This window comes from Neoarius graeffei, chromosome 20, assembly GCF_027579695.1.
Source record: "Neoarius graeffei isolate fNeoGra1 chromosome 20, fNeoGra1.pri, whole genome shotgun sequence".
NCBI classification, from domain to species: Eukaryota; Metazoa; Chordata; class Actinopteri; order Siluriformes; family Ariidae; genus Neoarius; species Neoarius graeffei.
This window is the reverse complement of record NC_083588.1, coordinates 66,477,344-66,504,199: the sequence shown is the minus strand read 5'-3', so window position 1 is coordinate 66,504,199 and position 26,856 is coordinate 66,477,344. Positions and strand designations below refer to the sequence as shown.

At 44.2% G+C, this 26,856-nt stretch overlaps 2 protein-coding genes across 2 annotated transcripts; both read left to right on the top strand.

The window, feature by feature from the left end:
* Nucleotides 1-2,530: 2,530 nt before the first annotated feature.
* Nucleotides 2,531-10,809, top strand: rnf25 (ring finger protein 25). The gene is made up of 10 exons (XM_060902311.1): nt 2,531-2,631; nt 3,052-3,126; nt 3,706-3,802; nt 4,992-5,059; nt 5,149-5,218; nt 5,307-5,378; nt 7,535-7,681; nt 7,798-7,887; nt 9,100-9,237; nt 9,898-10,809. The coding sequence occupies exons 1-10, from the start codon at nt 2,615-2,617 to the stop codon at nt 10,636-10,638; spliced, it is 1,515 nt and encodes a 504-aa protein (XP_060758294.1). The 5' UTR covers nt 2,531-2,614; the 3' UTR covers nt 10,639-10,809.
* Nucleotides 10,810-12,566: 1,757 nt separating this feature from the next.
* kat8 (K(lysine) acetyltransferase 8) lies at nt 12,567-26,441 on the top strand. The gene is made up of 11 exons (XM_060902310.1): nt 12,567-12,946; nt 13,167-13,241; nt 19,654-19,829; nt 19,960-20,013; nt 20,148-20,312; nt 20,786-20,875; nt 21,960-22,100; nt 22,220-22,313; nt 22,466-22,616; nt 22,713-22,867; nt 26,243-26,441. The coding sequence occupies exons 1-11, from the start codon at nt 12,607-12,609 to the stop codon at nt 26,305-26,307; spliced, it is 1,506 nt and encodes a 501-aa protein (XP_060758293.1). The 5' UTR covers nt 12,567-12,606; the 3' UTR covers nt 26,308-26,441.
* Nucleotides 26,442-26,856: the final 415 nt, after the last annotated feature.

Below are 26,856 nucleotides of genomic sequence, written 5' to 3'. Positions count from 1 at the left end.
TTTTTCTCCACAAGAGAATAAATTCTTCTGTTGGACACCACAGTGGTCTTCTGGGTCTTTTGGTGTTCACACACAGAAAATAAAGTACATTATTGTATCTTTCAGAGGGATAATATGGCTTGTCACTGGGGCAGGACCTTCTACGATACTTTTTTTGTCTCCTTTATTTACTGCTTGGGAGCATATATGGACCTTTTTGGCCCTAAAAACGATGTTTGGTTCAAATGTTTGATTTTTGGCCATGCCTGATGTTTCTGCTGACTTTATAATGGGTTAAGTTTTGATTTTCAGACAAATGATTGCCTCCTTCACGGTTACTGACAGCAACAAACTCCAAATTCAAATCCCACACTTTCATCAACTCTGCACCTTTTTTATCTGATCACCTGTCAGTGAAATGATGTTCCAGATGCCAGCCTCAGCACTGCACTCTGGAGCATTTTGTTTGTTTTTGTTTATTCTCTTTATGTCCATCAATTCAAACCCAATCACTTACGCCAGAGAAGAACTGTTTAACATCAGGCGGGTCACTCCTGATGTTTATTTTTTTCTACGATTTTCCCTTCGTGCATGATGGACAGTTCAATAACTTTTCAATTAAACATATTTAGGCAAAATAAAAAAGTGTTTGTGCATCTCTGATAAATGAAAATATTTTTAATCTTTATTTTAAATAATTTATTATATAGCTCTATATTTTTGCTTTTTTTATTATGCAACCCCGATTCCAAAAAAGTTGGGACAAAGTACAAATTGTAAATAAAAACGGAATGCAATGATGTGGAAGTTTCAAAATTCCATATTTTATTCAGAATAGAACATAGATAAATGTTTAAACTGAGAAAATGTATCATTTAAAGAGAAAAATTAGGTGATTTTTAAATTTCATGACAACAACACATCTCAAAAAAGTTGGGACAAGGCCATGTTTCCCACTGTGAGACATCCCCTTTTCTCTTTACAACAGTCTGTAAACGTCTGGGGACTGAGGAGACAAGTTGCTCAAGTTTAGGGATAGGAATGTTAACCCATTCTTGTCTAATGTAGGATTCTAGTTGCTCAACTGTCTTAGGTCTTTTTTGTCGTATCTTCCGTTTTATGATGCGCCAAATGTTTTCTATGGGTGAAAGATCTGGACTGCAGGCTGGCCAGTTCAGTACCCGGACCCTTCTTCTACGCAGCCATGATGCTGTAATTGATGCAGTATGTGGTTTGGCATTGTCATGTTGGAAAATGCAAGGTCTTCCCTGAAAGAGACGTCGTCTGGATGGGAGCATATGTTGCTCTAGAACCTGGATATACCTTTCAGCATTGATGGTGTCTTTCCAGATGTGTAAGCTGCCCATGCCACACGCACTAATGCAACCCCATACCATCAGAGATGCAGGCTTCTGAACTGAGCGCTGATAACAACTCGGGTCGTCCTTCTCCTCTTTAGTCCGAATGACACGGCGTCCCTGATTTCCATAAAGAACTTCACATTTTGATTCGTCTGACCACAGAACAGTTTTCCACTTTGCCACAGTCCATTTTAAATGAGCCTTGGCCCAGAGAAGACGTCTGCGCTTCTGGATCGTGTTTAGATACGGCTTCTTCTTTGAACTATAGAGTTTTAGCTGGCAGCGGCGGATGGCACGGTGAATTGTGTTCACAGATAATGTTCTCTGGAAATATTCCTGAGCCCATTTTGTGATTTCCAATAGAGAAGCATGCCTGTATGTGATGCAGTGCCGTCTAAGGGCCCGAAGATCACGGGCACCCGGTATGGTTTTCCGGCCTTGACCCTTACGCACAGAGATTCTTCCAGATTCTCTGAATCTTTTGATGATATTATGCACTGTAGATGATATGTTCAAACTCTTTGCAATTTTACACTGTCGAACTCCTTTCTGATATTGCTCCACTATTTGTCGGCGCAGAATTAGGGGGATTGGTGATCCTCTTCCCATCTTTACTTCTGAGAGTCGCTGCCACTCCAAGATGCTCTTTTTATACCCAGTCATGTTAATGACCTATTGCCAATTGACCTAATGAGTTGCAGTTTGGTCCTCCAGCTGTTCCTTTTTTGTACCTTTAACTTTTCCAGCCTCTTATTGCCCCTGTCCCAACTTTTTTGAGATGTGTTGCTGTCATGAAATTTCAAATGAGCCAATATTTGGCATGAAATTTCAAAATGTCTCACTTTCGACATTTGATATGTTGTCTATGTTCTATTGTGAATACAATATCAGTTTTTCAGATTTGTAAATTATTGCATTCCGTTTTTATTTACAATTTGTACTTTGTCCCAACTTTTTTGGAATCGGGGTTGTATAATCTATATTTCATAGTGTAAATTAAGTCTTAATTTCTGTTTCTTTTTACTTTGTATTTATTTATTTTCTGATTCAGTTGCACAAAGGGATATGTTTAAAGATTTAAAAGCATGAAAATGTGTCTGAATGATTAGAACATGAGGCAGGTTCCCTACAGCAAGTCCCGCCTCCGCGCTGTGATTGGTTAGAATCACAGTGCACGAGCCGACGCAAACTGAAAGCGCGTGACGAAATAAGGGCCGCCTTGTTTGGGAGGGGTTTCTGAGGGGGCTTGTGACGTCATCAGCCAGCTGGGAAAGATGGCGGCTGAGAGCGAGTGAGTGCTGCGGGCTGAAACCCAGCTCTCCCTCTGAGAGCCGCGGAGTCTGCGCGGGTTCAGCATGGAGGAGTTTTTAGAAGATGTTTTGTTATGCTAAGCTAAGCTGAGGCTAAATGCTAATTCTGAGCCCGTGAAACTGAGTAGTGTTCGCGCAATGAGCTAAAGCCCTGCTAGCTGTTGTTGCTAGCTGTTTATTTTGTTCGTTAGCGGCGAGTTCCGGTTTACTAACTAATCATTCTTTATAAAATATCACTTTTGATTTCTTCAGACTGGATAAAGACGTGTGTGATTTTGTTGAGATTAGTTTCAGGTCATTTGAGACCCAGCAGTGAGCAGAGTGTTGAGCTGTGCCAGTCATTATAATCATCATCATCATCATCATAATCACAGCATTGCTGTTGTTGTTGTTGTTTGCAGTGTCCTGTGTGAGATTGAGGTTCTGCAGTCCATCTATCTGGATCAGCTGACCGTCACCCGGAATGATGATGATGGGTAAAGATCCTTCATTTCATTATAAATACATACATCATTCACTAATGAATCCAGATGTTTCAGTGACACACAGCTGTTCAGTCTCATTGCACAAACACTGACAGGATCTTGGGGTTCTACTGATGAACTTGTATCAGATTTCTGAAATGCGAGTGCCATTTTAGTGAAGTGGAGGTGTTTGAGAGAACCCACACTCCCCTCCGGGTTTCAGATTGAACCTGGAATCAGCTCCAGTGCAAGAACTTTTCCTTGGGAGCTTTATGAACAGGTCCACACCCAAGAAGTCTGAAGTGGACTGTGGTTTGGAGAACCTGTTGGTGATGAGGTAGAACGCTGACTGCGATCCAGCTTTCATCAGGCTCCTGTGATGGAGACGAGGTGACTCTCCAGAACAGTGTTCCAGGATGGAGTGGAGAACCTTCTCCAGAAGAATGGAGGAAGTTGATGGCAGAAAACGAGAGACTGCTCCTTCTTAATGCTTTTGGAATGAGATGTTTACATACTTGTGTGACCATGTGGTGTTTCTTCTTCGAGACATGCCTGAGATGTGTGTGTGTGTGTGTGTGTGTGTGTGTGTAGAGGATGGAGAGTCAGTGTGATCCTCCACCCCTCCACTGGAGAAGACTGTCTGGCGCAGTTTGTCCGGCTCACGCTCACACTGGACCTGGATTCAGAGGTGTGTCCTCACATCACATGAGCGTTAGGTGCTTAAAGGTTCTGTTGGTACTAAAAGTCCTGGAAGATCTCATCTCATTATCTGTAGCCGCTTTATCCTGTTCTACAGGGTCGCAGGCGAGCTGGATCCTATCCCAGCTGACTACGGGCGAAAGGCGGGGTTCACCCTGGACAAGTCGCCAGGTCATCACAGGGCTGACACATAGACACAGACAACCATTCACACTCACATTCACACCTACGCTCAATTTAGAGTCACCAGTTAACCTAACCTGCATGTCTTTGGACTGTGGGGGAAACCGGAGCACCCGGAGGAAACCCACGCGGACAACATGCAAACTCCGCATAGAAGGGCCCTCCCCGGCCACGGGGCTCGAACCCAGGACCTTCTTACTGTGAGGCGACAGCGCTAACCACTACACCACCGTGCCGCCCCGTCCTGGAAGATGTTTGAATTAAATAAAATGTGTAAAAGCATCGTCAGACGACAAATATACAGTGTGAGTCTCGGGTTGGTGTAACTTTTACTAGTGTAACCTCAACACGGAAAAAATTTACAAGCTGAAATATGCAAATAGGTTGTGATGTCACTGTAACCCAGAGGGGGTGTGGCTTATTTGAATAGCAAGCTTTTTAGCACAAGACAGTGAGACGATTAATAATATTTTGTTTTATTCATTATTTTTTCAAAAAATTTTTCGTTCTAACTTGAGTTTGAATTTCAGTTTGTCTTTTGGATTTAATTTAGTTTTGTTAGTTTCAAGTCGTTTTCATTTTCTTTTAATTTAGACAGTTTTAGTAGGTAAATCTTAGTTCAAAAGATTTTTAAATACATTTTCTCAGAATTTTATCCAGGTGAGAGTGTAAGTGCATGCATAGTAAATGTATTCTTCTTTTATTATTATTATTATTAATAATTTATTTATTTATTGTAATTTCCATCTGCTGTTGGACAGACGCATGTCCCTCTGTCTGTGTCTGTATCTGTCAGTGCTGCTCCTCACAGTGGGGAAATGAAACATAATGATTTTTTTTTTTTCTTTCTGTTCCTATCTGGTCTTTTTCTACTTTTATGTGGTCTTGCACTTTAAGGTTAGCTTTTAATTTTGTTGTACTTGGCACAGTGACCAATAAATTCTGATTTATCTCGGTTCTGTTGAGTACTGATTGAGTTGTGGTGTGTGTTTCAGTACCCGGCATCTCCTCCCTACATCTCCATCTACCATCCCCGAGGTCTCTCCGATGACAAGCTGCTCAGGTGCCTGTCCACGCTTCACACTCCGTCCTCTCTCTGACCTGTGTGTGTGTGTGTGTGTGTGTTAATTCATCTCTCCTGTTCGCCTGCAGTTTACAGCGCAGTCTACACTCGGAGGCTGAGGAGTGTGTGGGGACGCCAGTGCTGTATCAGCTCATTGAGGTGTGTGTTCATTTATCTCGCGCTGCACTGTGTCCTTCTCCGTGTCTCTGAGAATCTCCTAATATTTTTTCTTTTATCTTTTCCACAGAAAGCCAAAGAGATCCTGACTGAGAGCAACGTTCCTCATGGCAACTGTGTGATCTGTCTGTACGGCTTTAAGGTCACGCCCAGTCACTCAAATCCACCTCTCGCTGCTCACGGGAGTGATTGTGTAAAATAGCAGCAAGAGTCAATATTTATTTCATTCCTGGGTGTAAAAGTACAAAATGGGGCGTGTGTGTGTGTGTGGGGGGTCTGCTGAGTTCTGGGCTCTGATTGGTCAGAAGGTGTTGATTTTAATTCTGTTGAACAGCAGCTCTGACTAGGTTTATTTATAATGAATGCACTCGTTCTGATGCGTTTGTAGGTGCAATTGGTAATTATTAAGTGATCAATCTCATTAAATCTGAAGGTTAATAATTAAATTGAATCAGTCTCATTTGAATCGTTTTCATTGAATCATTCTTATTGAATCAGTCTCATATCATTAAATCATATATGGAATCAGTCTCATTGGATCAGTCTCATTAATTAATACCATTAATTTTGGTGCTTAATAATAAATTACCAAACAGCTAAATTATGGTATATTCCAAATTATTATGATCACTTACCATATTACATAAATCATATGCACCTTTGAATTCTTTTGAGATTGGATGACTTCAGAAATATTGGAACACAAAACACAGTTTCAATAATAAATGAATTTATTATAACAAAGATAAAAATGGATAATGGCAGTTGAAATGTATGCAAATATGATATATACTGGATGAGCATGTGTGTGTGTTGGGGGTCACCATGTGGGGGTGACTACATGTTTCTAAGTAGAACAAAAGAGTTAGCTTTGGTAGCTAACTAAGATGTGTTTGTGTGTGTGAGGCCTGGTGACCACGTGTTTCTAAGTAAACAAGAGAATTAGCTTTGGTTGCTAAGGCAAAATAATTAGCTTTGTGTTGCTAGCTAAGGCAAAGGAAGGCTAGCTAAGGGGGGTGTCACCACGTGGGGTTTGAGAACAAAGGATTTAGCTCTGGTTGCTAGCTAAGATGTGTTGGCCACGTGTGGAGACACAGATTAGCCTTGTGTTGCTAGCTAAGACAAAGGGATGCTAGCTAAGATGTGTTTGTGAGGCCTGTGGAGGAGGGTTAGCCTAGCTTGCTAACGAGACAAAAGAATTAGCCATGTGGCTAATTTCACTAGCTTATAGCATTACTAAATCCACTGAAACCTTGATGAGGTCAAAATATGTGTAAATAAGGAAATTGAGGATGTTAGTAGGAATAGAGAGAGAGCATGCGAAGCCTATCTATTAAACAATTGAGAGATTAAAACAAAATGGAACAATCAATTCAATTCAACACGCTGCGTGTTTACAGTGTACACATTTAAACCATTCCTGAGTTTAAATTCACACTTCTTCATAAAAGCTAATTCCTAAGACTAGTTTTTATGCCCAAAATTGCCAGTCTTACTCAGTATTTTGCCTCTACGCAGAATTATGAAGAGATGTTCCGAGACTTTTGGAGTTTCACCGTTGTGAAGCCTTCCGTGAAGCAGAGGATTTCTTGGTCCGACGCGTGGTCGCTCATGATGAAAAGAAAGTCTCTGATCAAACAATGTGCACAGAATTAATTAGAAGGATCCGGTTGCTCCTAATTTTAAATTAACTGCTCGGGCTGCAGTTTGTACGTACTTGAAATAAAACCGGTTGTAATTCATTTGAGTTAGATCGCACGATTTTTGGATTTTTACTGTGGCTAAAGGTAAACAAAGAAATCGCGCTGAATCGTGGATCTTGCAAGAAAGAAAAGAAAAGACGTCTATCTTGGGTTTGCTCGGCAGAGCGAATCTCTTTGTGCCTGCAGACCGCTGGTCCAGACGGAAAAAGAGAGAGAGAGAGAGAGAGAGTGAGTGTGAAGTCCTCCTTGTGTCTGTGTTGAAATCACGGTGCCAAAAGAGGGCGAGTTGGAAGTTTCCGGGTTGCTTATACCTTCCTGGAGGATGTGACGTAGGTGATCCCGCCCAGGCGTGACGTAGGTCAACGCGGAAGTTGGCTGGTGGGAAATGTAGTTTCTTAAGGGACTGTACCTACACGTTATTGTTACTATAGTAACAGCTCAGTCACAGGGGCGTGTCCAGCAGACGCGCCACTCATGATAAACAGAAATGTTTGTCTCCAGTGTCAGGGCTTTGTAACAGTTAAGTGGAACTTTAATGGAAATTTGTTTTGCCTTGAAATGAAATTTCGTTGTTGTTGATGATCTTGGGGTTCAGGTGGACGAGGTGTTCACAAAGACGAGCTGTTATCATTATTTCCACTCCCACTGTCTGGGCCGCTACATCACGCATTCTGAGGAGGAGCTGCAGGAGCGAGTGAGGGAGCTGGAGGAGGATAAGACCAGAGACGGAGGGGAGGATGAGGTACGAGCTGACTCTCAGCCCTGATGCTGGTTTCACTCAGGATTTTGCACAGCCCTAGTTGTAACCATAGTAACGGACTCTTAAATGTAGTTACACACTCCTGTCGGCTGTTACAGGAGCTGTGTGTGGTGTGTCCCGTGTGCAGAGAGCCACTGATGTATGATGTGAAGGCTCTGCTTTCATCTCCAGTACCGAACTTCCCTCCGGTACTGATGCAGCATGTGCACACTCACTCACTCACACTCTCTCACACACACACTCTCTCTCTCTCTCTCTCTCTCTCTCGCTCACACAAACTCACTCACTCACACTCTCTCACACACACACTCTCTCTCTCTCTCGCTCACACAAACTCACTCACTCACACTCTCTCTCACACACACAGTCTCTCTCTCTCGCTCACACACACTCACTCACTCTCTCTCACACACACACTCTCTCTCTCTCTCTCTCTCTCTCTCGCTCACACACTCACTCACTCTCTCTCACACACACTCTCTCTCTCTCTCTCTCTCTCTCACACACACTCACTCACTCTCTCTCACACACACTCTCTCTCTCTCTCTCTCTCTCACACACACTCACTCACTCTCTCTCACACACACTCTCTCTCTCTCTCTCTCGCTCACACTCACTCACTCACACTCTCTCACACACACACACACTCTCTCTCTCTCGCTCACACTCACTCACACACTCACTCTCTCTCACGCGCTCTCTCACACACACGCGCTCTCTCACACACACGCGCTCTCTCACACACACGCGCTCTCACTCGCGCTCTCACTCGCGCTCTCACTCGCGCTCTCACTCGCGCTCTCACTCGCGCTCTCACTCGCGCTCTCACTCGCGCTCGCGCTCTCTCGCACACTCTGTCACACACTCACTCTCTCGCACTCACTCTCACACACACTCTCTCGCACTCTCACACACACTCTCTCGCACTCTCACACACACTCTCTCGCACTCTCACACACACTCTCTCGCACTCTCACACACACTCTCTCGCACTCTCACACACACTCTCTCACACACACTCTCTCGCACTCTCACACACACTCTCTCGCACTCTCACACACACTCTCTCGCACTCTCACACACACTCTCTCGCACTCTCACACACACTCTCTCGCACTCTCACACACACTCTCTCGCACTCTCACACACTCTCTCGCACTCTCACACGCACTCTCACACACTCACTCTCTCTCTCACACACGTCTCATCTTGTGTCAGTGATGGACTGGACAGAGTCAGTGTTGTTCTCTGTGCTAACACTGAACCATTGTGAGTTGTTGGGTTTTTGTTTCATGTGTATAATGTTTGTTCAGTAACCTACTGCGAAATCTCGTCCTGCGTCTCATGCTGTGCTTGAATTCGTGCTCATCTGACACACATCCCATCTCTCTCTCTCTCAGCAAGAGGATGAAGCTGTCACTGCTGAGTTTAAAAGAAAGTGGGCGGAGCTACAGAAGATTTTGGACCATCAGAGAGAGAAAGGCGGAGTCATCGACCCCGAGGCAGAGTCAAATCGCTTCCTCATTCACATTAACCATGTAAGTGTTAAAGTGAACATCACGTGCCTCCAGTCTCTACACACGTTTTTCTTTTTCTCTCTACAGCTCGCAGGAGACTTCACGCTCACATTCGCTTCACATTCCGATTTCACCAGAAAACAGCTGTAATAATCTAAAAGCACTAATCCCACTGAATATGCAAATTAGGGAACATCTGAAATTGTCCTGACTGAGGAAACATTCGTAACATTTAGGTGAAATGCTTTGAAGTGTCTTTACATTAGTTAAAGTGTATTTTGCTGCTTGTTTATTTGTATGGTTATCTGACAGAATATATTGTTACCATGACAACTGGCATCTCTCAATCACTGTGAGCTAAAACAATGAAATGTCAATGAATATGCAAATTAAGTAACAAGCTAAATTCACAAGTAGCACTAGCACAGCTGCTTTGAATATGCAAATTAGGAAAACCTAAAACATTTAGCTCATAGGAATAAGAATGGAATAATTGAACAGGAGTGAATATGCAAATTAGGAAAAATCTTATATAGCCAGCTTCAGTAATCATTTAGTTAAATACTTTGAACTTAATGTTACCATGACAACTGGTATCCCTCTGTCACAAACATTAGCTAACACAGTGGAACATGTTGACTTGGCCTATTATCTGTAACTTTATTTTTAATCATCTCCAAGGCTCCGAATGACTCCTCAGACCCCGCCTGCACTGACGTGCCAGATCCTGACTCTGCCCAACCTCTGCCTCCTCCTCCTCCTCTCCCTCCTGAGTGCTCTAATGAGAGCCCTCGTGCTCCTCGAGCGGAGAACACCTCATGCCTGTCCCATCGCCGAGCTCCTCACACTCCTCGTGCTCCTTATGGCAGGAAACAGCATGTGGAGTTTAGAGGAGGCAGGAGAGACCGGGGAAAAGGAGGTGGTGGACGAGGAGGACATGCAGCTCGTGTGGTTCCTCTTCCTGTGCTGGAGAACACCCTGGCTAAGCTCAGTGTGTCTGCAGCAGAAAGCAGCAGGAACGGTGGAGCACTGCAGGCCACCAGTGAACACCGAGACAGACATTTAGTCGAAGTCAAAGAGCAGCCGAGACGGGCTTTAGGAGACAAGAGCGTTGAAACCAGCCATCAGGAGACACCAGAGTCGAAACATGAACAGGATGTCACATCAGATGGAGCTCAAACTGGCGCGAGAGAACGAGGAACGAGGGAGGAACGAGCTGGGGGAAGGAGGCATGGACCACGTGGGCCATTGTACAGCCACTGGCATGAGAGAAACCCTCAGTGGGATAATAGCGGGAACGTCCATCACTACCGTCACCATCACAGAGGAGCAAGAGCACCCCGGGCGGGTCATCATAGAGGAAACGGGAAAAGCCTGTATCAGAGAACCGAGAGCGAGTTAAGGAAGGAAGGAGTTCTCTGACAGTGGGAGGAGGGAGGAGCGCACACACTGACCAGCTTCCCTCCCACCTCGCTCACCTCTCTCACCTCTACCTGCATCAACACTGTTGTAATAAAACTCAACACCTGTGCGATAGTGAACGGTGTGTTTATTTCTCCTCAGCACAAAATAAAACGCACATGCACAAAAAAACCCTTCAGCCTTGTTTCCTATGCCTGTGTGTTCTGTAAAGTTATTCTTACTGTTTTTTAAAGGTGTAAAAGTATAAAAATACAGAATATTGTTAAAACAATGAGGTTTCTTTTCATAAATCAGTTTGTGAAAATTATCATAAGCCAAGTTTATTTCTATAGCGCATTTCATACCCAGTGGCAGTTCAATGTGCTTTACAGAGGAAAAGGCAAAACAGTAAACAATAGAAAATAAAATTATATAAAATAAAGGGGGAAGAAGAGAGAAAAATAAGAATTAAACAATAGTAGAAATAAAATGAAGTAAAAGTTCAGTAAAAACAGCAGAATAAAATAGAATAAAAGTTAAGTAAAGTTTAAAACATGTAAAGATGATATTTATCAGTTAGCAGAAAGCATCTGAGAACAGCTTGGTCTTTAGTCTAGATTTGAAGCTGCCAACAGCAGGAGCATTTTTGATGTCCTCTGGCAGTTGGTTCCATAGCTGTACTGCATAGTAGCTAAAAGCTGCTTCACCACACTTTGTTTTAACAACAGGTTTTAACAGTAAATTTTTCTGCTGCGATCTGGTAGATCTGATTGGGTTAGGCCGCTGCAACATATCAGAGAGGGAATTGGGCCCTGGACCATTTAGAGATTTGTACACCAGCAGCAATGCTTTAAAGTCAATTCTGTAGCTTACTGGAAGCCAGTGAAGGGACCTTAGAATTGGAGTAATGTGCTCTGTTCTTTTTGTTCGTGTGAGAACCCTCGCCGCTGCATTTTGAACCAGCTGAAGTCGTTTGATGGTCTTTTTTGGCAGGCCTGTGAAAAGGCCATTGCAGTAATCAACCCTACTAGAGATGAAGGCATGTATCAGTTTTTCCAGATCATTTTTTGACATAAGTCCTCTTAGTTTGGAAATGTTTTTTAGGTGATAAAATGCCGATTTAGTGATTGCTTTCATGTGACTGTCAAAGTTTAGCTCGCTGTCAATGAAAACACCAAGATTTTTAACCATTTCTTTAGTTTTAATCCCCTTTGTGTCAAGAATAGTGGTAATCCTGAGTCTTTCATCTTTTTTCCCAAATAGAATTACTTCTGTTTTATCTGTGTTCAGCTGAAGAAAATTTTGTGACATCCAGTTGTTGATTTGGTCGATACACTGGTAGAGACATTCAAGGGGGGCATAATCATTAGGTGATAGAGCAAAATAAATTTGGGTGTCATCTGCATAGCAGTGATACAAAATTGAGTTGTTCTTGATAATTTGTCCAAGTGGGAGCATATAAAGGTTGAATAGTAATGGTCCAAGGATCGACCCCTGGGGGACACCACAGGTCAAGGACATTGATGTCTGGTACCGACTCCCCCAGATCTTTAAAAGTTTTTAAGGATCTGCTTTCATGAGAAAACAAAACAAAGCCCTGTTGGAGTCTGTGTGCGAAGTGCCCTGGCAGCAGGACGGGGAGGGAGTCGGTTTCCGGGACTCGGCTCACCGGGAAGAGTCGGCTCTTCAGGTTCCCAAAGGGCTCCGCGCTTTGTTTGCGGTGTGGCCGGGACAGTGGGTGATGCGGGGGGACTGCGCGGGGGGACTGCGCGGGACTGAGCGCGAATTCGCAGGAGGACATTTTTCTAAAAGCTGCGCGGGCTGGGGGAGTCGGTACCGGAGTCGATTCTGGGGGAGTCGGTACCGGAATCGATTCTCAAGTTCAACTAAAAGGTCTGGTGGTGCGAGTGCCTTCTTTGCGCCGCCCACCGCCGCACTGCGCATGCTCAGAACTTCTGGGCGCTACGCAATGTTTTCAAATCGGCTCTGATGTCCAGGAGGGAGCGCGGCGCGGCCGGCGGAGCTCTGATCGATTCCCCGAACACACCGAGCACTCGCGGGCCAGGAGAGCGGATGGAGATGGAGCTGGAGCCCGGGCACCCCGCCACAGACCGGGGAGACGTCGAGACGGGCAGCCGAGCGGCTTTTTCAACCAACGGCAGCGGCGGGGAGGAGGACGAGGCGGAGGCCGCGGAGCGGCGGAGGGAAGCCGCGGGCTCGAGTAATCCGCGCGCCGGGGAAGGAGCGTCGCTGGGCGGCGGCAGGGAGCAGGAGGTGTCGGTGGAAATCGGAGAGACTTACCTGTGTCAGCGCGCAGATAAAACATGGCGTGAGTTAGAAATATTGAATTATAAAACCTTAGTGCTTTTAAGTTCCCATTACTGTAGATTAGTTATGATTTTATTAATCATCACACATTTTGGGGTTGTAGGTCTGTTACAATACATCCCTCAATCTCTCCATTTAATTCACTGAATCTCTCTCTCTCTCTCCATCTGTCTCTTTATCTATCCCCCCCGGCCATGTCTGTCTGTCTGTCTGTCCCCCAGACTCAGCAGAAGTGATCCAGTCCCGGCTGAATGAGCAGGAGGGCAGAGAGGAGTTCTATGTCCATTATGTTGGCTGTAAGTGAGCTGATTAAATATTCATTACAACTGAAGTTGTGCAGTTTTTAACTTGGTCCTGATGAGCTGGTGACTTTAAAGCATTTAACATCCTCCTCCGCTCTTCACCTGAGCCTTGCACACCTGGAGGAGGACACTCGTGCGGATGCTGTTCCTGGACTTCAGTTCAGCGTTCGATACGATCGTCCCACAGCATGCGGTGAGCAAACTGGGTCCCCTGGGCTCCAGCACCCCCCCTGCGCAACTGGCTGCTGGACTTCCTCCCTCAAAGACCACAGTCAGTGCGGGTCAGACAGAACACCTCCAGTGTCCTCACCCTCGGCACAGGCTCCCCTCAGGGCCGTGTCCTGAGCCCTCTGCTGTTGACTCTGATGACACACGACTGCGTCCCCAGGGCTACCAGCAAGCACATTGTGAAGTTTGCGGACTGCACAACAGTGGTGGGCCTCGTCAGGGACGATAACGACCTGGCCTACAGAGAGGAGGTGGAGCAGCTGGTGCAGGGAAAACAACCTGATCTTGAACGTGGACAAAACTAAAGAGATTGTTGTTGACTTCAGGAAAAACCAGCCCAGCCACGCTCCACTTCTCATCAACAACACGGCTATGGAGGTGGTCAATAGCACCAAGTTCCTGGGGGTGCAATCACAGACACCTTCACCTGGTCTGTGAACACCATGTCACTGATCAAGAAGGCACAGCAGTGTCTGCACTTCCTGCGTAGGATGAGAAGAGCCCACCTGCCCCCACCCATCCTCACGACATTCTACAGAAGCACCATAGAGAGCGCTCTGACCAGCTGCATCTCTGTGCGGTGTGGAGGCTGCAGCGCCTCTGACTGGAAGACTGTGAGGAGAGCGGTGAGAACAGCAGAGAAACTCATTGGGACTTCTCTTCCCTCCATTCAGGACATTGCACCAAGGCGCTGCATGTCTCGAGCCAGAAACATCATCAGTGACCCCTCACACCCTCACTATGGGCTGTTCTCCCCTCTGGCCTCTGGAAAGAGGTTCCGCAGCATTCGGTGCAGGACCACCAGGTTCTGGAACAGCTTTTCCCCCCGGGCCACCAGACTGCTGAACTCCAAACTCTGAACTTCAATTTATAACTTGAACATTCCAAATTCCACAGGTCACTTTATACTATTGCACTTTATAATATTTTTACTGCTGCATAATTTAATTTAATGCACTTCATAGTTATTTCTGTGCTGAGCCAAATTGCAACGAAGTTTTGTTCGGTGTCCACTTGTTGCAGACTGAATGACAGTAAAGGTTGTCCAAGTCTAGATTCCCCAGATTTAAATGTATGGTTTGACAAACACTCATTGTTCGCTTTATTCCTGATCTCGTCAGTCAGCTGAGACTCACGTTCAATTTTCTGTTTCCTTTTTTAGTTTTGAGCTGCAGTCCTTTAAAGGGGAACTGAAGGCAAATTTTTTTTTTTAATCAAAATTCTCATCTTATATTTTATTAAATATTGGAATGCATGTTTGATCGCTGCTATAGCAAGTTCGGAGTGTTTGAAATCTGCTCTGTAATCTATCAGTCCACATGTCAAAGCAATGGCCGTAAACGAGATTCGCTGAGACCTGTGCGAGACATCGTAGGGCGGAAGTAAAACGTACAGCGGAAATCAAAGTGACCAACATCTGCCAACGTTGTCAAAAGACGCGCGCGCCCTCTTTCGAATGCTGATGTAATCCAGCCGGAAGTTTTCCCTGCGTCCGAAATCGCTCCCTACTCTCTATATAGGGCAGTGTATAGTGGGGACGCCATTTTGTAGTGCTGTCCGAAACCTTAGTGAGGATTATGTGGGAAACGCGCCCAGTATAATATGGATTTATCACAAAAATACACGCATGTATTTATTTTGAAAACCCACCAGCTGCCTGATCTGGCACCTTTTAATTGTGCGACAGTAATGACGTAAATACCAGCGCGACGGACTCGTCCTTATCCTGTCGTCTTTTCTACTCTACTCGACTCCACGTTGGTTCGAAGTCGTGTGGAATAATCTCCATCACTGATGAAGCTGGCAAATCTCAAAATGAATCTAAATTGGAATGAGATGGCGATCTGGCCGCTGTGTAAACAGTTTGCAAAATGGCGGCGCTGACACTTCATGTTTGAAGTCTCGCACAAGTCTCGTGAAGATCGCGCGGATAAGCGACGCCTGCCGTGGACCAAACGAACTACATTCAGCATGGCTAAAAACCGAAAAGGCAGACAACTACACTAGATAGAACTTTGGACCAGGTGTATACTAATGTAGCAGACGCATACAAGGCCCAGGCCTACCCCCACCTGGGTCTGTCAGACCACCTCTCTCTTCTCCTACACCCACGGCATACACCTAAGATCAAGAGCGCTGGGATCACAACCAAAACTGCGAGAACATGGCCGGTGGACGCAGTTCCTATGCTCCAGGATTGTTTCCACCACACAGACTGGGATGTATTCAAAGAGCAGGACACTGACAATCGTGTTTCACTGGACAATTACACCTCCACTGTTTTAGATTACATCTGCTTCTGTGTGGACAATGTCACCTGCTGGAGGCAATTCCGTGTGTTCCCTAATACACCACCATGGATGACACGTGGAGTAAAACAGCTTATCCGAGCTAGAGACTCTGCATTTCACTCTGGGGACCAGGAGGCGTACAGTGCTGCCAGGGCCAGCCTGAAGAGAGGCATCAGTACTGCCAAACACCATCACAGGAGGCGTATTGAGGCCAGGTTTGACACCACCACAAACCCAAGGCAGGTCTGGGAGGGCATCAGGGCCATCACGGACTATAAGAGGAAAACACCACCACCCTCACCTGACAGTCCCACCTTGGCTGAGGATTTAAACCTCTTTTATGCCTGTTTTGATAGGGACAACACCGATCCTGTCCTGCCCCCCCCTCCCCTCGACCGACCCTGCTCCAGTCCTGAGCACGCATGAGGTGAGATGTGTGTTCCGCAGCATTAACACCAGGAAGGCGGCCGGACCAGATGGAGTGCTGGGCCGGGTGCTTAAAGACTGTGCTGCGGAGCTGGCGGACGTCTTCACCTCCATCTTTAACACCTCGCTGTCCTGTTCTCTGGTTCCAGCCTGTTTCAAAGCAGCCACCATTGTCCCCCTCCCAAAACAGTCCAATGTCACATTTCTTAACGACTACAGACCTGTGGCACTCGCCTCCATTCCCGCCAAATGCCTGGAGAGACTGGTCATTAAACACATCAAAGCCGCCTTACCACCAACACTGGATCCACACCAATTTGCCTACAGAGAGAACCGGTCAACTGAGGACGCCATGGCCACGGTGCTGCACACGCTGCTGGAGCATAAGAACACCTATGCACGGCTCCTGTTTGTGGACTATAGTTCGGCTTTTAATACCATCCGGCCGTCCAAACTCCACCAGCTGGGACTCAACACCACCCTGTGCAACTGGATTGTGGACTTTCTAACAAATCGCACACAGAGTGTTAGAGTGGGCAAGAACACCTCCTCCACCCTTGTCATTAACACCGGGGCCCCTCAAGGGTGTGTGCTGAGCCCTTTGCTCTACACTCTGCTTACACATGACTGCTCCACCTCCTCCTCGTCCAATCTCATCGTCCAGTTCGCTGACGACACCACGGTTCTCGGACTTATTACTAACGACGATGAGACAAACTACAGGAGAGAGGTTCAACACCTGGAGTCGTGGTGCCACAACAATAACTTGGCCTTAAACACTGAGAAGACCAAGGAGATAGTTGTGGACTTTTGCAGGAAAGGACACATTATACCTACCTCTCTCCATAGGCAGCGATGTGGTAGAGAGGGTGAGGAGTTTCAAGTTCCTGGGGGTAACAGTGACTGAGGACCTGTCCCGGGGCACTCACATTTCCACAGCCGTGGGAAAAGCACAACAGCGGCTCTATTAGCTGAGGAGCGCTAATATCCCCAGACCTCTGATGGTGAACTTTTACAACTGCGCCATCAGTAGTGTGCTGACACATGGATTTCTAGTGTGGTTCTCCAGCTGCACTGAGGCCGACCAGCAGGCACTTCAGCGGGTGGTGAAAGCTGCCGGGAGAATCATTGGAACGGCTCTCCCAGAGATCAGCACCATCTACTCCACTCGCTGTCTGAGAAGAGTGCGCAACATCCTGCGGGATCAGCACCACCCTGCTCATCACCTCTTCCACCTGCTGCCCTCAGGGAGAAGATACAGGTCCGTACAGGCCAGAACATCCAGACTGGCCAATAGCCTGTATCCACAAGCTGTGAGGCTACTGAACTCTGCCACATCCACCAATTAATATCATTGAACTGGTTTGCATTGTTGCAGTTGTCACTACTCTCTCTCCCCTGACCCCCCCCCCCCCCCCCCCCCCCCCCCCCCCCCCCCCACACACACACACAGACAATAACGTTATAACATTATAATGGCACTGATCTGGTTTTTGCTGTTTATACAATGTCCGAATACTCCGGTATCTGTCTGAATGTCCCTGCTCTGCACTTTATCAACATTGATGAACTTATGCTGCTATTTGTTGTACTGATGTAATACTGGGTCAAATGCTTACACTGGGTTACTTAGGGGGGGGTATTTATTTATTTATTTATTTATTTATTTATTTCTGGGTTTGCACTCTATCAACTCTGCTGTGCGGATGCTCCAAACGAAATTCCGTTGTTCTTTTTTTTGTAACGACAATAAATATTCTGAATCTGAATCAAGTGTAACACATGCCAATATGAGTCACAGTATAAGGTTAATAAAACCAAAAACGTAATTGAATAACACATAAAGAAAGCAAGCTTAAAAATGACTTCCGTTCCCCTTTAATGTCTAAGTCTCAGTTTACTGTTCATCCTTAAAGCTGGACGGCCTTTCAGATTTCTCAAGTGTAGGTCATAAAAAGAATTTTCCCGACACCTGAATTCGAATCACAGACTTCCAATTTTATTAGTTTTTTTAATAGAATAATTAATGAATTTATCTCCACGTGTCCTTAAATTCTCCACTATTTTTTCCTGCTTCACCATGACCCAATTCAAGATACTGCGTCATGCATCACATCACGTGGTGGGCTTTCCCCGTTCACGCAAGGCATTGTGGGATACAAATTTGAAACAGGAGAGAAAAATGGAGGACGTGAGTGTGCAAATGAAACGTGAAAGAGCGACTACAGTAATGGAAAGAAAGAGAGAAGAAAAGACATTATGTTCTATACGAAGGAAAGGAAACGCAGGACCAAACTAATAAATATGGGCGCTCAGCGAGCACCTCGGTGTGATCAGCTGTTCGTTTAGCGACAGAATGATGGAACTGTCAGTGCACGCTCAAAGGGAAACCTGTAGATGGCAGTAATGCAACACTGTGGATGCCAGCTGCCGTAAAACCCAAAAGAAGAAGAAGGTAAACCTGCGCATGCGCACACGGACTTCCTCTGTCTGCTTGACTGCGCGAAGCGAACGATTTCATTTCAGGCACATTATTTGCTTTAATCCCCTCAAATTAAATAACTTCCCAGCCACAGAATGGCCTGATATTTTGTGAGATATTACAGAAATAAACATACATCACAATCACCACATTTCAGACGGAACTAAATTTCACCGAGTTTATGAAATCGAAAGGCCGTACAGCTTTTAAGCTCGTTATTGAGTATTACAGTGAAAGTAACGAGAGTGTTGAACAAACCCTTGAATGAAGAACAGAATATTGAGCTTGTTTTTCCTGTGATTCTGAGAGAAACAGCTTCTCTGAGTCTGGAGTGATATGACGATATAATCGTGATATTGTGATCGCTTGTGTCGCAACACACTGACGTTAATGAGCGGATAAGATCCTCATGAGTCCTTCCAGGAAATAATATTACTGACTTATTTTGGACATATTGTAGTATCTGTTTATATATTTAAAAAAAAATTGCACTTTTTTTGAGTAATCTTTTGTTGTGGAGGTTAAATAATTATTGAGCTCTTATTTAGCATGGGGTTTGTTTTGTTTTTTTTTTAAATGAAATGTTGCTGAGAATTTAACAAGCCTAAATATCGCGATGTGTATTGTGTATCATAGAATTCAAGCATTGTGATATATTTTTGGTTGTATTGCACCACCCTCAAAGGCAGGGTTTTAGTTTTACCCCTGTGAGTATGATTGTCTGTCTGTCTGTCTGTCTGTCTGAGGGAAAAGTGTGAGGCTCGACGCATCAGAGCTGATTTTCTTTGACTTTTGATTATCCAGTCCGCAGCCTTCACTGACGGAGCTGAAAGTCAGGGAGGGGGAACTTCACTACGCTTTTAGGAGGAAATTTGTATTTTTAGTGATGAGTGCAAATAAATCAGGCACAATCTGAAAAGTGATGAAAAAAATAGATTTTTATTTTTTTAATGTGTTATTTCTTTTTCACTTGGTGCAGTTAACCGGCGTCTGGATGAGTGGGTTGGAAAGGGTCGCCTAGCGCTGACCAAAACGGTGAAGGATGCGGTGAGGAAGAGTGTGGAGGAAGGAGGAGGAGAGCTCGGGGATCAGCCGGAGAGGAAGATCACTCGCAACCAGAAACGCAAACACGACGAGATTAACCACGTTCAGAAGGTACTGGAACACCGAGCTCTGGTTCACGTTTTTATTCACAGCGTTTATTTCTTTGGCTCCTTTTTAGCAGTGTTTTATCCGCGCTGTGTTTTTTCTATCTAATCTCATGTCGTTACATTCCGTGTTTCAGACGTATGCGGAGATGGACCCGACCACAGCGGCGCTGGAGAAGGAGCACGAAGCGGTGAGCGAGAAACTGTTGGGTTTTTGTTTCGCTGTAGTTCAGTAATCCGGAGTAGCCTGTGAGAGTTATGTGAAATTTTCTTTGTTAAATCGTGATGTTCCTCTCAGTCTGTGTTGAATCTTCCGTCCCTCCAGATCACCAAAGTGAAATACGTGGATAAGATCCAGATCGGGAATTTTGAGATCGATGCCTGGTACTTCTCTCCGTTCCCTGATGATTACGGGAAGCAGCCCAAGCTGTGGATCTGTGAATACTGTCTCAAGTACATGAAGTATGAGAAGACCTTCAGATATCACCTGGTCAGTTCACACCGGAGTGTGTAACGTGTTAGTTTGGTTTATTCACCACAAGGGGGCGCAGTGCACCGTCATTCAGCAGCAGAGCAACACATTCAGCAGCAAATAAACCAGCTTTTGATTTTTGTCTTCAGTGAACCTGCTCATTATTTTCTTTTGTAGTCATTCAAGTTTTTTTTAATTAACAGTTCTCAATTCTAATTGCAGTACTTTTTTCCAGTATCAAAGTAATTTAATGGGTTTTTTGTTTTTTTCACTTGTGTGTAAATAGTGTAGTTTTTTAGTTTTATAAGTACATAATAATTAATTTAAATGTATATTTTTTGATTTAGGGAAATGATTCCCTCTTCCAATAACAGTCAGTTATTTGAGTAATTTTCATCACTGATTTAGATTTTTGTTGCAGTTTTTGTTCGTTGGTTTCTCCACACTGTGTGTGTGTGTGTAACGTGTTTTTGTCCCTCGTCGTGTCTCAGACTCAGTGTCAGTGGCGGCAGCCTCCAGGGAAGGAGATTTACCGCAGAGGGAACATCTCCGTGTACGAGGTGGACGGGCGAGACCATAAGGTGAGCTCTGACCCGCCTTTCACCTGAACAACCAAACACTCTGTTCACCCCAAACTCATGGCTGTGTCTGTTCTGTGAAGCTTGTAGAGGGAAAAAAAAGCCCTCATGTTTTTAGAGATGTGCATATTGTTCCTAATGCTCTCTTTTTTTTTTAAATCATTAAAATATTAATTTAACAGTAGTGAATAAACTCAAACTGCATTGTAAACCAAAAAAAAAGTTATTTTCTTGGTTTGTTTCTGCAAACTAGGTGAAAGAGAAATATAAAGAGATTAAAATTAGATTTATTTGATATTTTTAAGTAACTCTAACTTCTATATTTGCTCTGGGCGTGGCACAATGGTGTAGTGGTTAGTTAGCACTGTCGCTTCACAGTAAGAAGGTTCTGGGTTCGAACCTCATGGCTGACGGGGGTCTTTCTGTGTGGGGTTTGCTCCGTGCCTGTGTAGGTTTCCTCTAGGTGCTCTGGTTTTCTCCACAGTTCAGACATGCAGGTTTGCTAAATACTTATTCCCGGTCCCAAGCCCAGATAGACCAGGGAGGGTTTTGTCAGGAAATGCGTCTGGTACAAAACCAACACCAAATCACGTATGTGGATTATGATGATCTGCTGTGGCGACCCATAATGGGAGCAGCTGGAAGTGATTATTATTCAGTGTCTGCTCTCACGGTAATAACCGCTACGTCGCAGGGCTAATCTGTTTCTGTGAACGATAAATAACTGGATTTGCTTGGCATCGTACACACATCTGAGCACAGGATGGAAAATAAAGACTTGCTTTTTAAAAAGGGGAAATAAATGTGATCCAAAGAAAAGAAAGCTGTGAATTTTAAATTTATTCCTCAATATAATTAATGATACATTATATAATAAGTTCATTAAAATAATTGATGAACTATCAAATAACAAAAAAAGATGATCTGTAAAAGCCAAGCTTGAACTCTCCATGATGTACTTTTAAATAAACCTGCAGTCCGTGTTTTTCCTCCGAGCAGCTGATGTGTCCGTGTTCATTTGAGCAGCAGTAGTTTTTTCTGAAGCTGTAGAAGTTGAGGAGTTTTCTGATCTTTGCTCTGGTTGTAGATTTACTGTCAGAACCTGTGTCTGCTCGCCAAGCTCTTCCTGGATCACAAGACGCTGTACTTCGACGTGGAGCCCTTTATCTTCTACATCCTCACCGAGGTGAACAGGCAGGGGGCGCACATCGTCGGCTACTTCTCCAAGGTCAGGACACTGAGAGGTGTGGCTTTTTTTTCCAGAGAGAGCGCGCGAGTGAGCACGTGCGATTTGTTGCTTGTGAGTTTCATCTTCCTCTTTTTTTTTTATAATGAAAATAAAACCAGGAGAAGGAGTCTCCGGATGGGAATAATGTCGCGTGCATCCTCACACTTCCTCCGTACCAGCGCAGAGGATACGGCAAATTTCTCATCGCATTCAGTACGTTTCAGCTCCGGACTGTTTATGCATTTGATGTGGTTATTATTTATGTTCAGGATGTTTTACGTCTGTTGTGCTGAATATCATCATGCAGTGACTTTCTGTGGCCTCATTGGGGTGCTGTCACTCAGGTGTGCGTGCTTCTCTCTCAGGTTACGAGTTGTCTAAGCTCGAGAGCACCGTGGGTTCTCCAGAGAAACCGCTGTCTGATCTGGGCAAGCTGAGCTATAGGAGCTACTGGTCGTGGGTTCTGCTGGAGATCCTGCGAGACTTCAGAGGAACCTTGTCCATTAAAGACCTCAGGTACTTCAGCACACCTATGGGGGCGGAGCGATAACACGCAACCTTCATCATCATGTTTAAAACACGGATCACAGGAAGCTTCTGTTCCGTCCACAGCCAAATGACCAGCATCACGCAGAGTGACATCATCAGCACGCTGCAGTCTCTCAACATGGTCAAGTACTGGAAGGGTCAACACGTCATCTGTGTCACGCCCAAACTGGTGGAGGAACACCTGAAGAGCGCTCAGTACAAGAAACCTCCCATCACAGGTACGATCAGCACCGTCCTCTCACTTCATCACCACCACTTCCTGGGTTTGTGCAGACGGTCAGATGCTTCCTTCCCCTCATACCGCAAACACGACACGAGGTGGTGATTAATTCTCCAGATCAGCAGCTATGACGGTGGTGCAGCTGCACATCACTGCTTTATTTATCATTAATGCACTCGTTCCAATGTTGCGGTTTCTATAGTAGCCATGCATGTCATGATTTGCCCAATTCGTGATAGTGGGTTCACGATTCAATTTTCCCATGATGCTTTTGAAAAAAGAGAATTATTACACAAAGAATGCAACATGTATTTCCTGATTATTTTTTTATTTTGTTAAATTAAAAAAAAAAAAACTTTCTTCATTGTCTTAATAATTTCCCCATATTTTGTAAAATTTGGAGTAAAATATACTCCTTAAAAATTAAAGTTAATAACGGATATTTCTTTTCTTAATAAGCTTATGAATATTTGTTCTCCCTCCATTTGCTTCTCCTTTATCTTTCAGCAGTCTGTAAAAAGAGAGAGAGCTCTGATTTGTCATTAAATCAATTTGTAGTCAATCACACGTTTTGTGGCATTAGAGCTGTGTTACTTCCATGTATGGTGAAGTCTTGTACACTCTCACTATCGTGTGTTTTTGTCTGTTGTCTAAACAGTGCAGTTACAGTTTGGGAAAAACTAAAATGATGCAGGCTGCTGATGATCACGGTTTGAATCGTTGTAAATTTATATCGCGATTTACACTACCGTTCAAAAGTTTGGGGTCACTTTGAAATGTCCTTATTTTTGAAAGAAAAGCACTGTTCTTTTCAATGAAGATCACTTTAAACTAATCAGAAATCCACTCTATACATTGCTAATGTGGTAAATGACTATTCTAGCTGCAAATGTGTGGTTTTTGGTGCAATATCTCCATAGGTGTATAGAGGCCCATTTCCAGCAACTCTCACTCCAGTGTTCTAATGGTACAATGTGTTTGCTCATTGCCTCAGAAGGCTAATGGATGATTAGAAAACCCTTGTACAATCATGTTAGCACAGCTGAAAACAGTTGAGCTCTTTAGAGAAGCTATAAAACTGACCTTCCTTTGAGCAGATTGAGTTTCTGGAGCATCACATTTGTGGGGTCGATTAAATGCTCAAAATGGCCAGAAAAATGTCTCGACTATATTTTCTATTCATTTTACAACTTATGGTGGGAAATAAAAGTGTGACTTTTCATGGAAAACACAACATTGTCTGGGTGACCCCAAACTTTTGAACGGTAGTGTATTATTGTGTGATATATTGTTACATGCTGAATAGTAACTGAATCGTTCACAGGGACGTCCACAGCAGACACTCCGTTAATAATAAACAGATTGAAAGATGTCCTTGTTAATACAGTGAACTTTTCTGTAAGATTTTTGCTAAAACAGAAGTGACAACTTGTTTCACAGATGTTCCACATTATTGTATGTCATGATAAATAAAGTACAACCCCGATTCCAAAAAAGTTGGGACAAAGTACAAATTGTAAATAAAAACGGAATGCAATGATGTGGAAGTTTCAAAATTCCATATTTTATTCAGAATAGAACATAGATGACATATCAAATGTTTAAACTGAGAAAATGTATCATTTAAAGAGAAAAATTAGGTGATTTTTTTTAAATTTCATGACAACAACACATCTCAAAAAAGTTGGGACAAGGCCATGTTTCCCACTGTGAGACATCCCCTTTTCTCTTTACAACAGTCCGTAAACGTCTGGGGACTGAGGAGACAAGTTGCTCAAGTTTAGGGATAGGAATGTTAACCCATTCTTGTCTAATGTAGGATTCTAGTTGCTCAACTGTCTTAGGTCTTTTTTGTCGTATCTTCCGTTTTATGATGCGCCAAATGTTTTCTATGGGTGAAAGATCTGGACTGCAGGCTGGCCAGTTCAGTACCCGGACCCTTCTTCTACGCAGCCATGATGCTGTAATTGATGCAGTATGTGGTTTGGCATTGTCATGTTGGAAAATGCAAGGTCTTCCCTGAAAGAGACGTCGTCTGGATGGGAGCATATGTTGCTCTAGAACCTGGATATACCTTTCAGCATTGATGGTGTCTTTCCAGATGTGTAAGCTGCCCATGCCACACGCACTAATGCAACCCCGTACCATCAGAGATGCAGGCTTCTGAACTGAGCGCTGAGAACAACTCGGGTCGTCCTTCTCCTCTTTAGTCCGAATGACACGGCGTCCCTGATTTCCATAAAGAACTTCACATTTTGATTCGTCTGACCACAGAACAGTTTTCCACTTTGCCACAGTCCATTTTAAATGAGCCTTGGCCCAGAGAAGACGTCTGCGCTTCTGGATCGTGTTTAGATACGGCTTCTTCTTTGAACTATAGAGTTTTAGCTGGTAACGGCGGATGGCACGGTGAATTGTGTTCACAGATAATGTTCTCTGGAAATATTCCTGAGCCCATTTTGTGATTTCCAATACAGAAGCATGCCTGTATGTGATGCAGTGCCGTCTAAGGGCCCGAAGATCACGGGCACCCGGTATGGTTTTCCGGCCTTGACCCTTACGCACAGAGATTCTTCCAGATTCTCTGGGTCTTTTGATGATATTATGCACTGTAGATGATGATATGTTCAAACTCTTTGCAATTTTACACTGTCGAACTCCTTTCTGATATTGCTCCACTATTTGTCGGTGCAGAATTAGGGGGATTGGTGATCCTCTTCCCATCTTTACTTCTGAGAGCCGCTGCCACTCCAAGATGCTCTTTTTATACCCAGTCATGTTAATGACCTATTGCCAATTGACCTAATGAGTTGCAATTTGGTCCTCCAGCTGTTCCTTTTTTGGACCTTTAACTTTTCCAGCCTCTTATTGCCCCTGTCCCAACTTTTTTGAGATGTGTTGCTGTCATGAAATTTCAAATGAGCCAATATTTGGCATGAAATTTCAAAATGTCTCACTTTTGACATTTGATATGTTGTCTGTTCTATTGTGAATACAATATTAGTTTTTGAGATTTGTAAATTATTGCATTCTGTTATTTACAATTTGTAGTTTGTCCCAACTTTTTTGGAATCGGGGTTGTATAACTTTATAAGTTTATTTAAAAAAAAAAGTTGTTGGTACATTGCTGTGGTGTAAGGGGAATAGAACACTTAGGGACGTGCTGTTATAAGAAAATAATCAACTACGGGGTGGGAACATTTCCTTCATCACACAGGGTCATCTGAAATTTGACTCTTTGTCCTAAAGTGTTTTGATGTATATCCAAGATCCTCTCCTGTTTTGGTTTGTACAGCTTCAGTTTCTCCTCTGTGTGTCTCTCGCAGACAGTCCTTCAGTGATCTCACCCGTATTTGTTGTGTTCTCTCCACAGTGGACACGTTGTGTCTGAAATGGGCTCCACCCAAACACAAGCAGGCGAAGTTCTCTAAGAAGTGAGGGATGTGGAAACAGATGCTGGGATGCTGATCAATAAACTTCACGTTCTGTTGAAAAGTGTTTTGTTAAAGAGGGACGCTGTAATATTGTACATTTTGCTTTTTCATAAAATAAAAATAAAATGAATAAATAAATGAGGCTTGTGCTGTTTGATTTTATTGCTGAGGACGATGTTCGGTTTAGTGTCCAGCGTGAAATCGAAGTGAATGAATAATTGATGTGGGTGTATGGAATTACCTGGCGCTCAGGTGTGTGAATGCTGTGTGTAACGGGACGCGTCCAGCTGGAGCGCAAGCTGCTGTTTTGATGTTCTCCAGAAAATATACTGAGCAAGATGATCATCAGTAGGGTACAAAATCGTATTCGCGTTTTATTGTGGGGTAAAATGATGATTTCACAGGTGAGGTGTAGAATGGACAATGACTCGTATCAAAAGCAAATGCTGTTTGGAGACACGCAGGGCAGACTGTGGAACAGGTCCAGCGTGCTCTTCACATCGACAAACAGCAGGCCAGAAGGATGATGATGAAGAAGAACGATTTCTTGCGA

Coding starts and splice junctions, on each gene's coding strand:
- rnf25 (XM_060902311.1), top strand. Junction 5,379..7,534: donor TCTGTCTGTACGGCTTTAAG/GTCACGCCCAGT, acceptor CTTGGGGTTCAG/GTGGACGAGGTGTTCACAAA. Junction 7,682..7,797: donor GAGACGGAGGGGAGGATGAG/GTACGAGCTGAC, acceptor CGGCTGTTACAG/GAGCTGTGTGTGGTGTGTCC.
- kat8 (XM_060902310.1), top strand. CDS start 12,607: ATGTCCAGGAGGGAGCGCGGCGCGGCCGGCGGAGCTCTGATCGATTCC. Junction 22,617..22,712: donor TTGTCCATTAAAGACCTCAG/GTACTTCAGCAC, acceptor TTCCGTCCACAG/CCAAATGACCAGCATCACGC. Junction 22,868..26,242: donor CAAGAAACCTCCCATCACAG/GTACGATCAGCA, acceptor TTCTCTCCACAG/TGGACACGTTGTGTCTGAAA.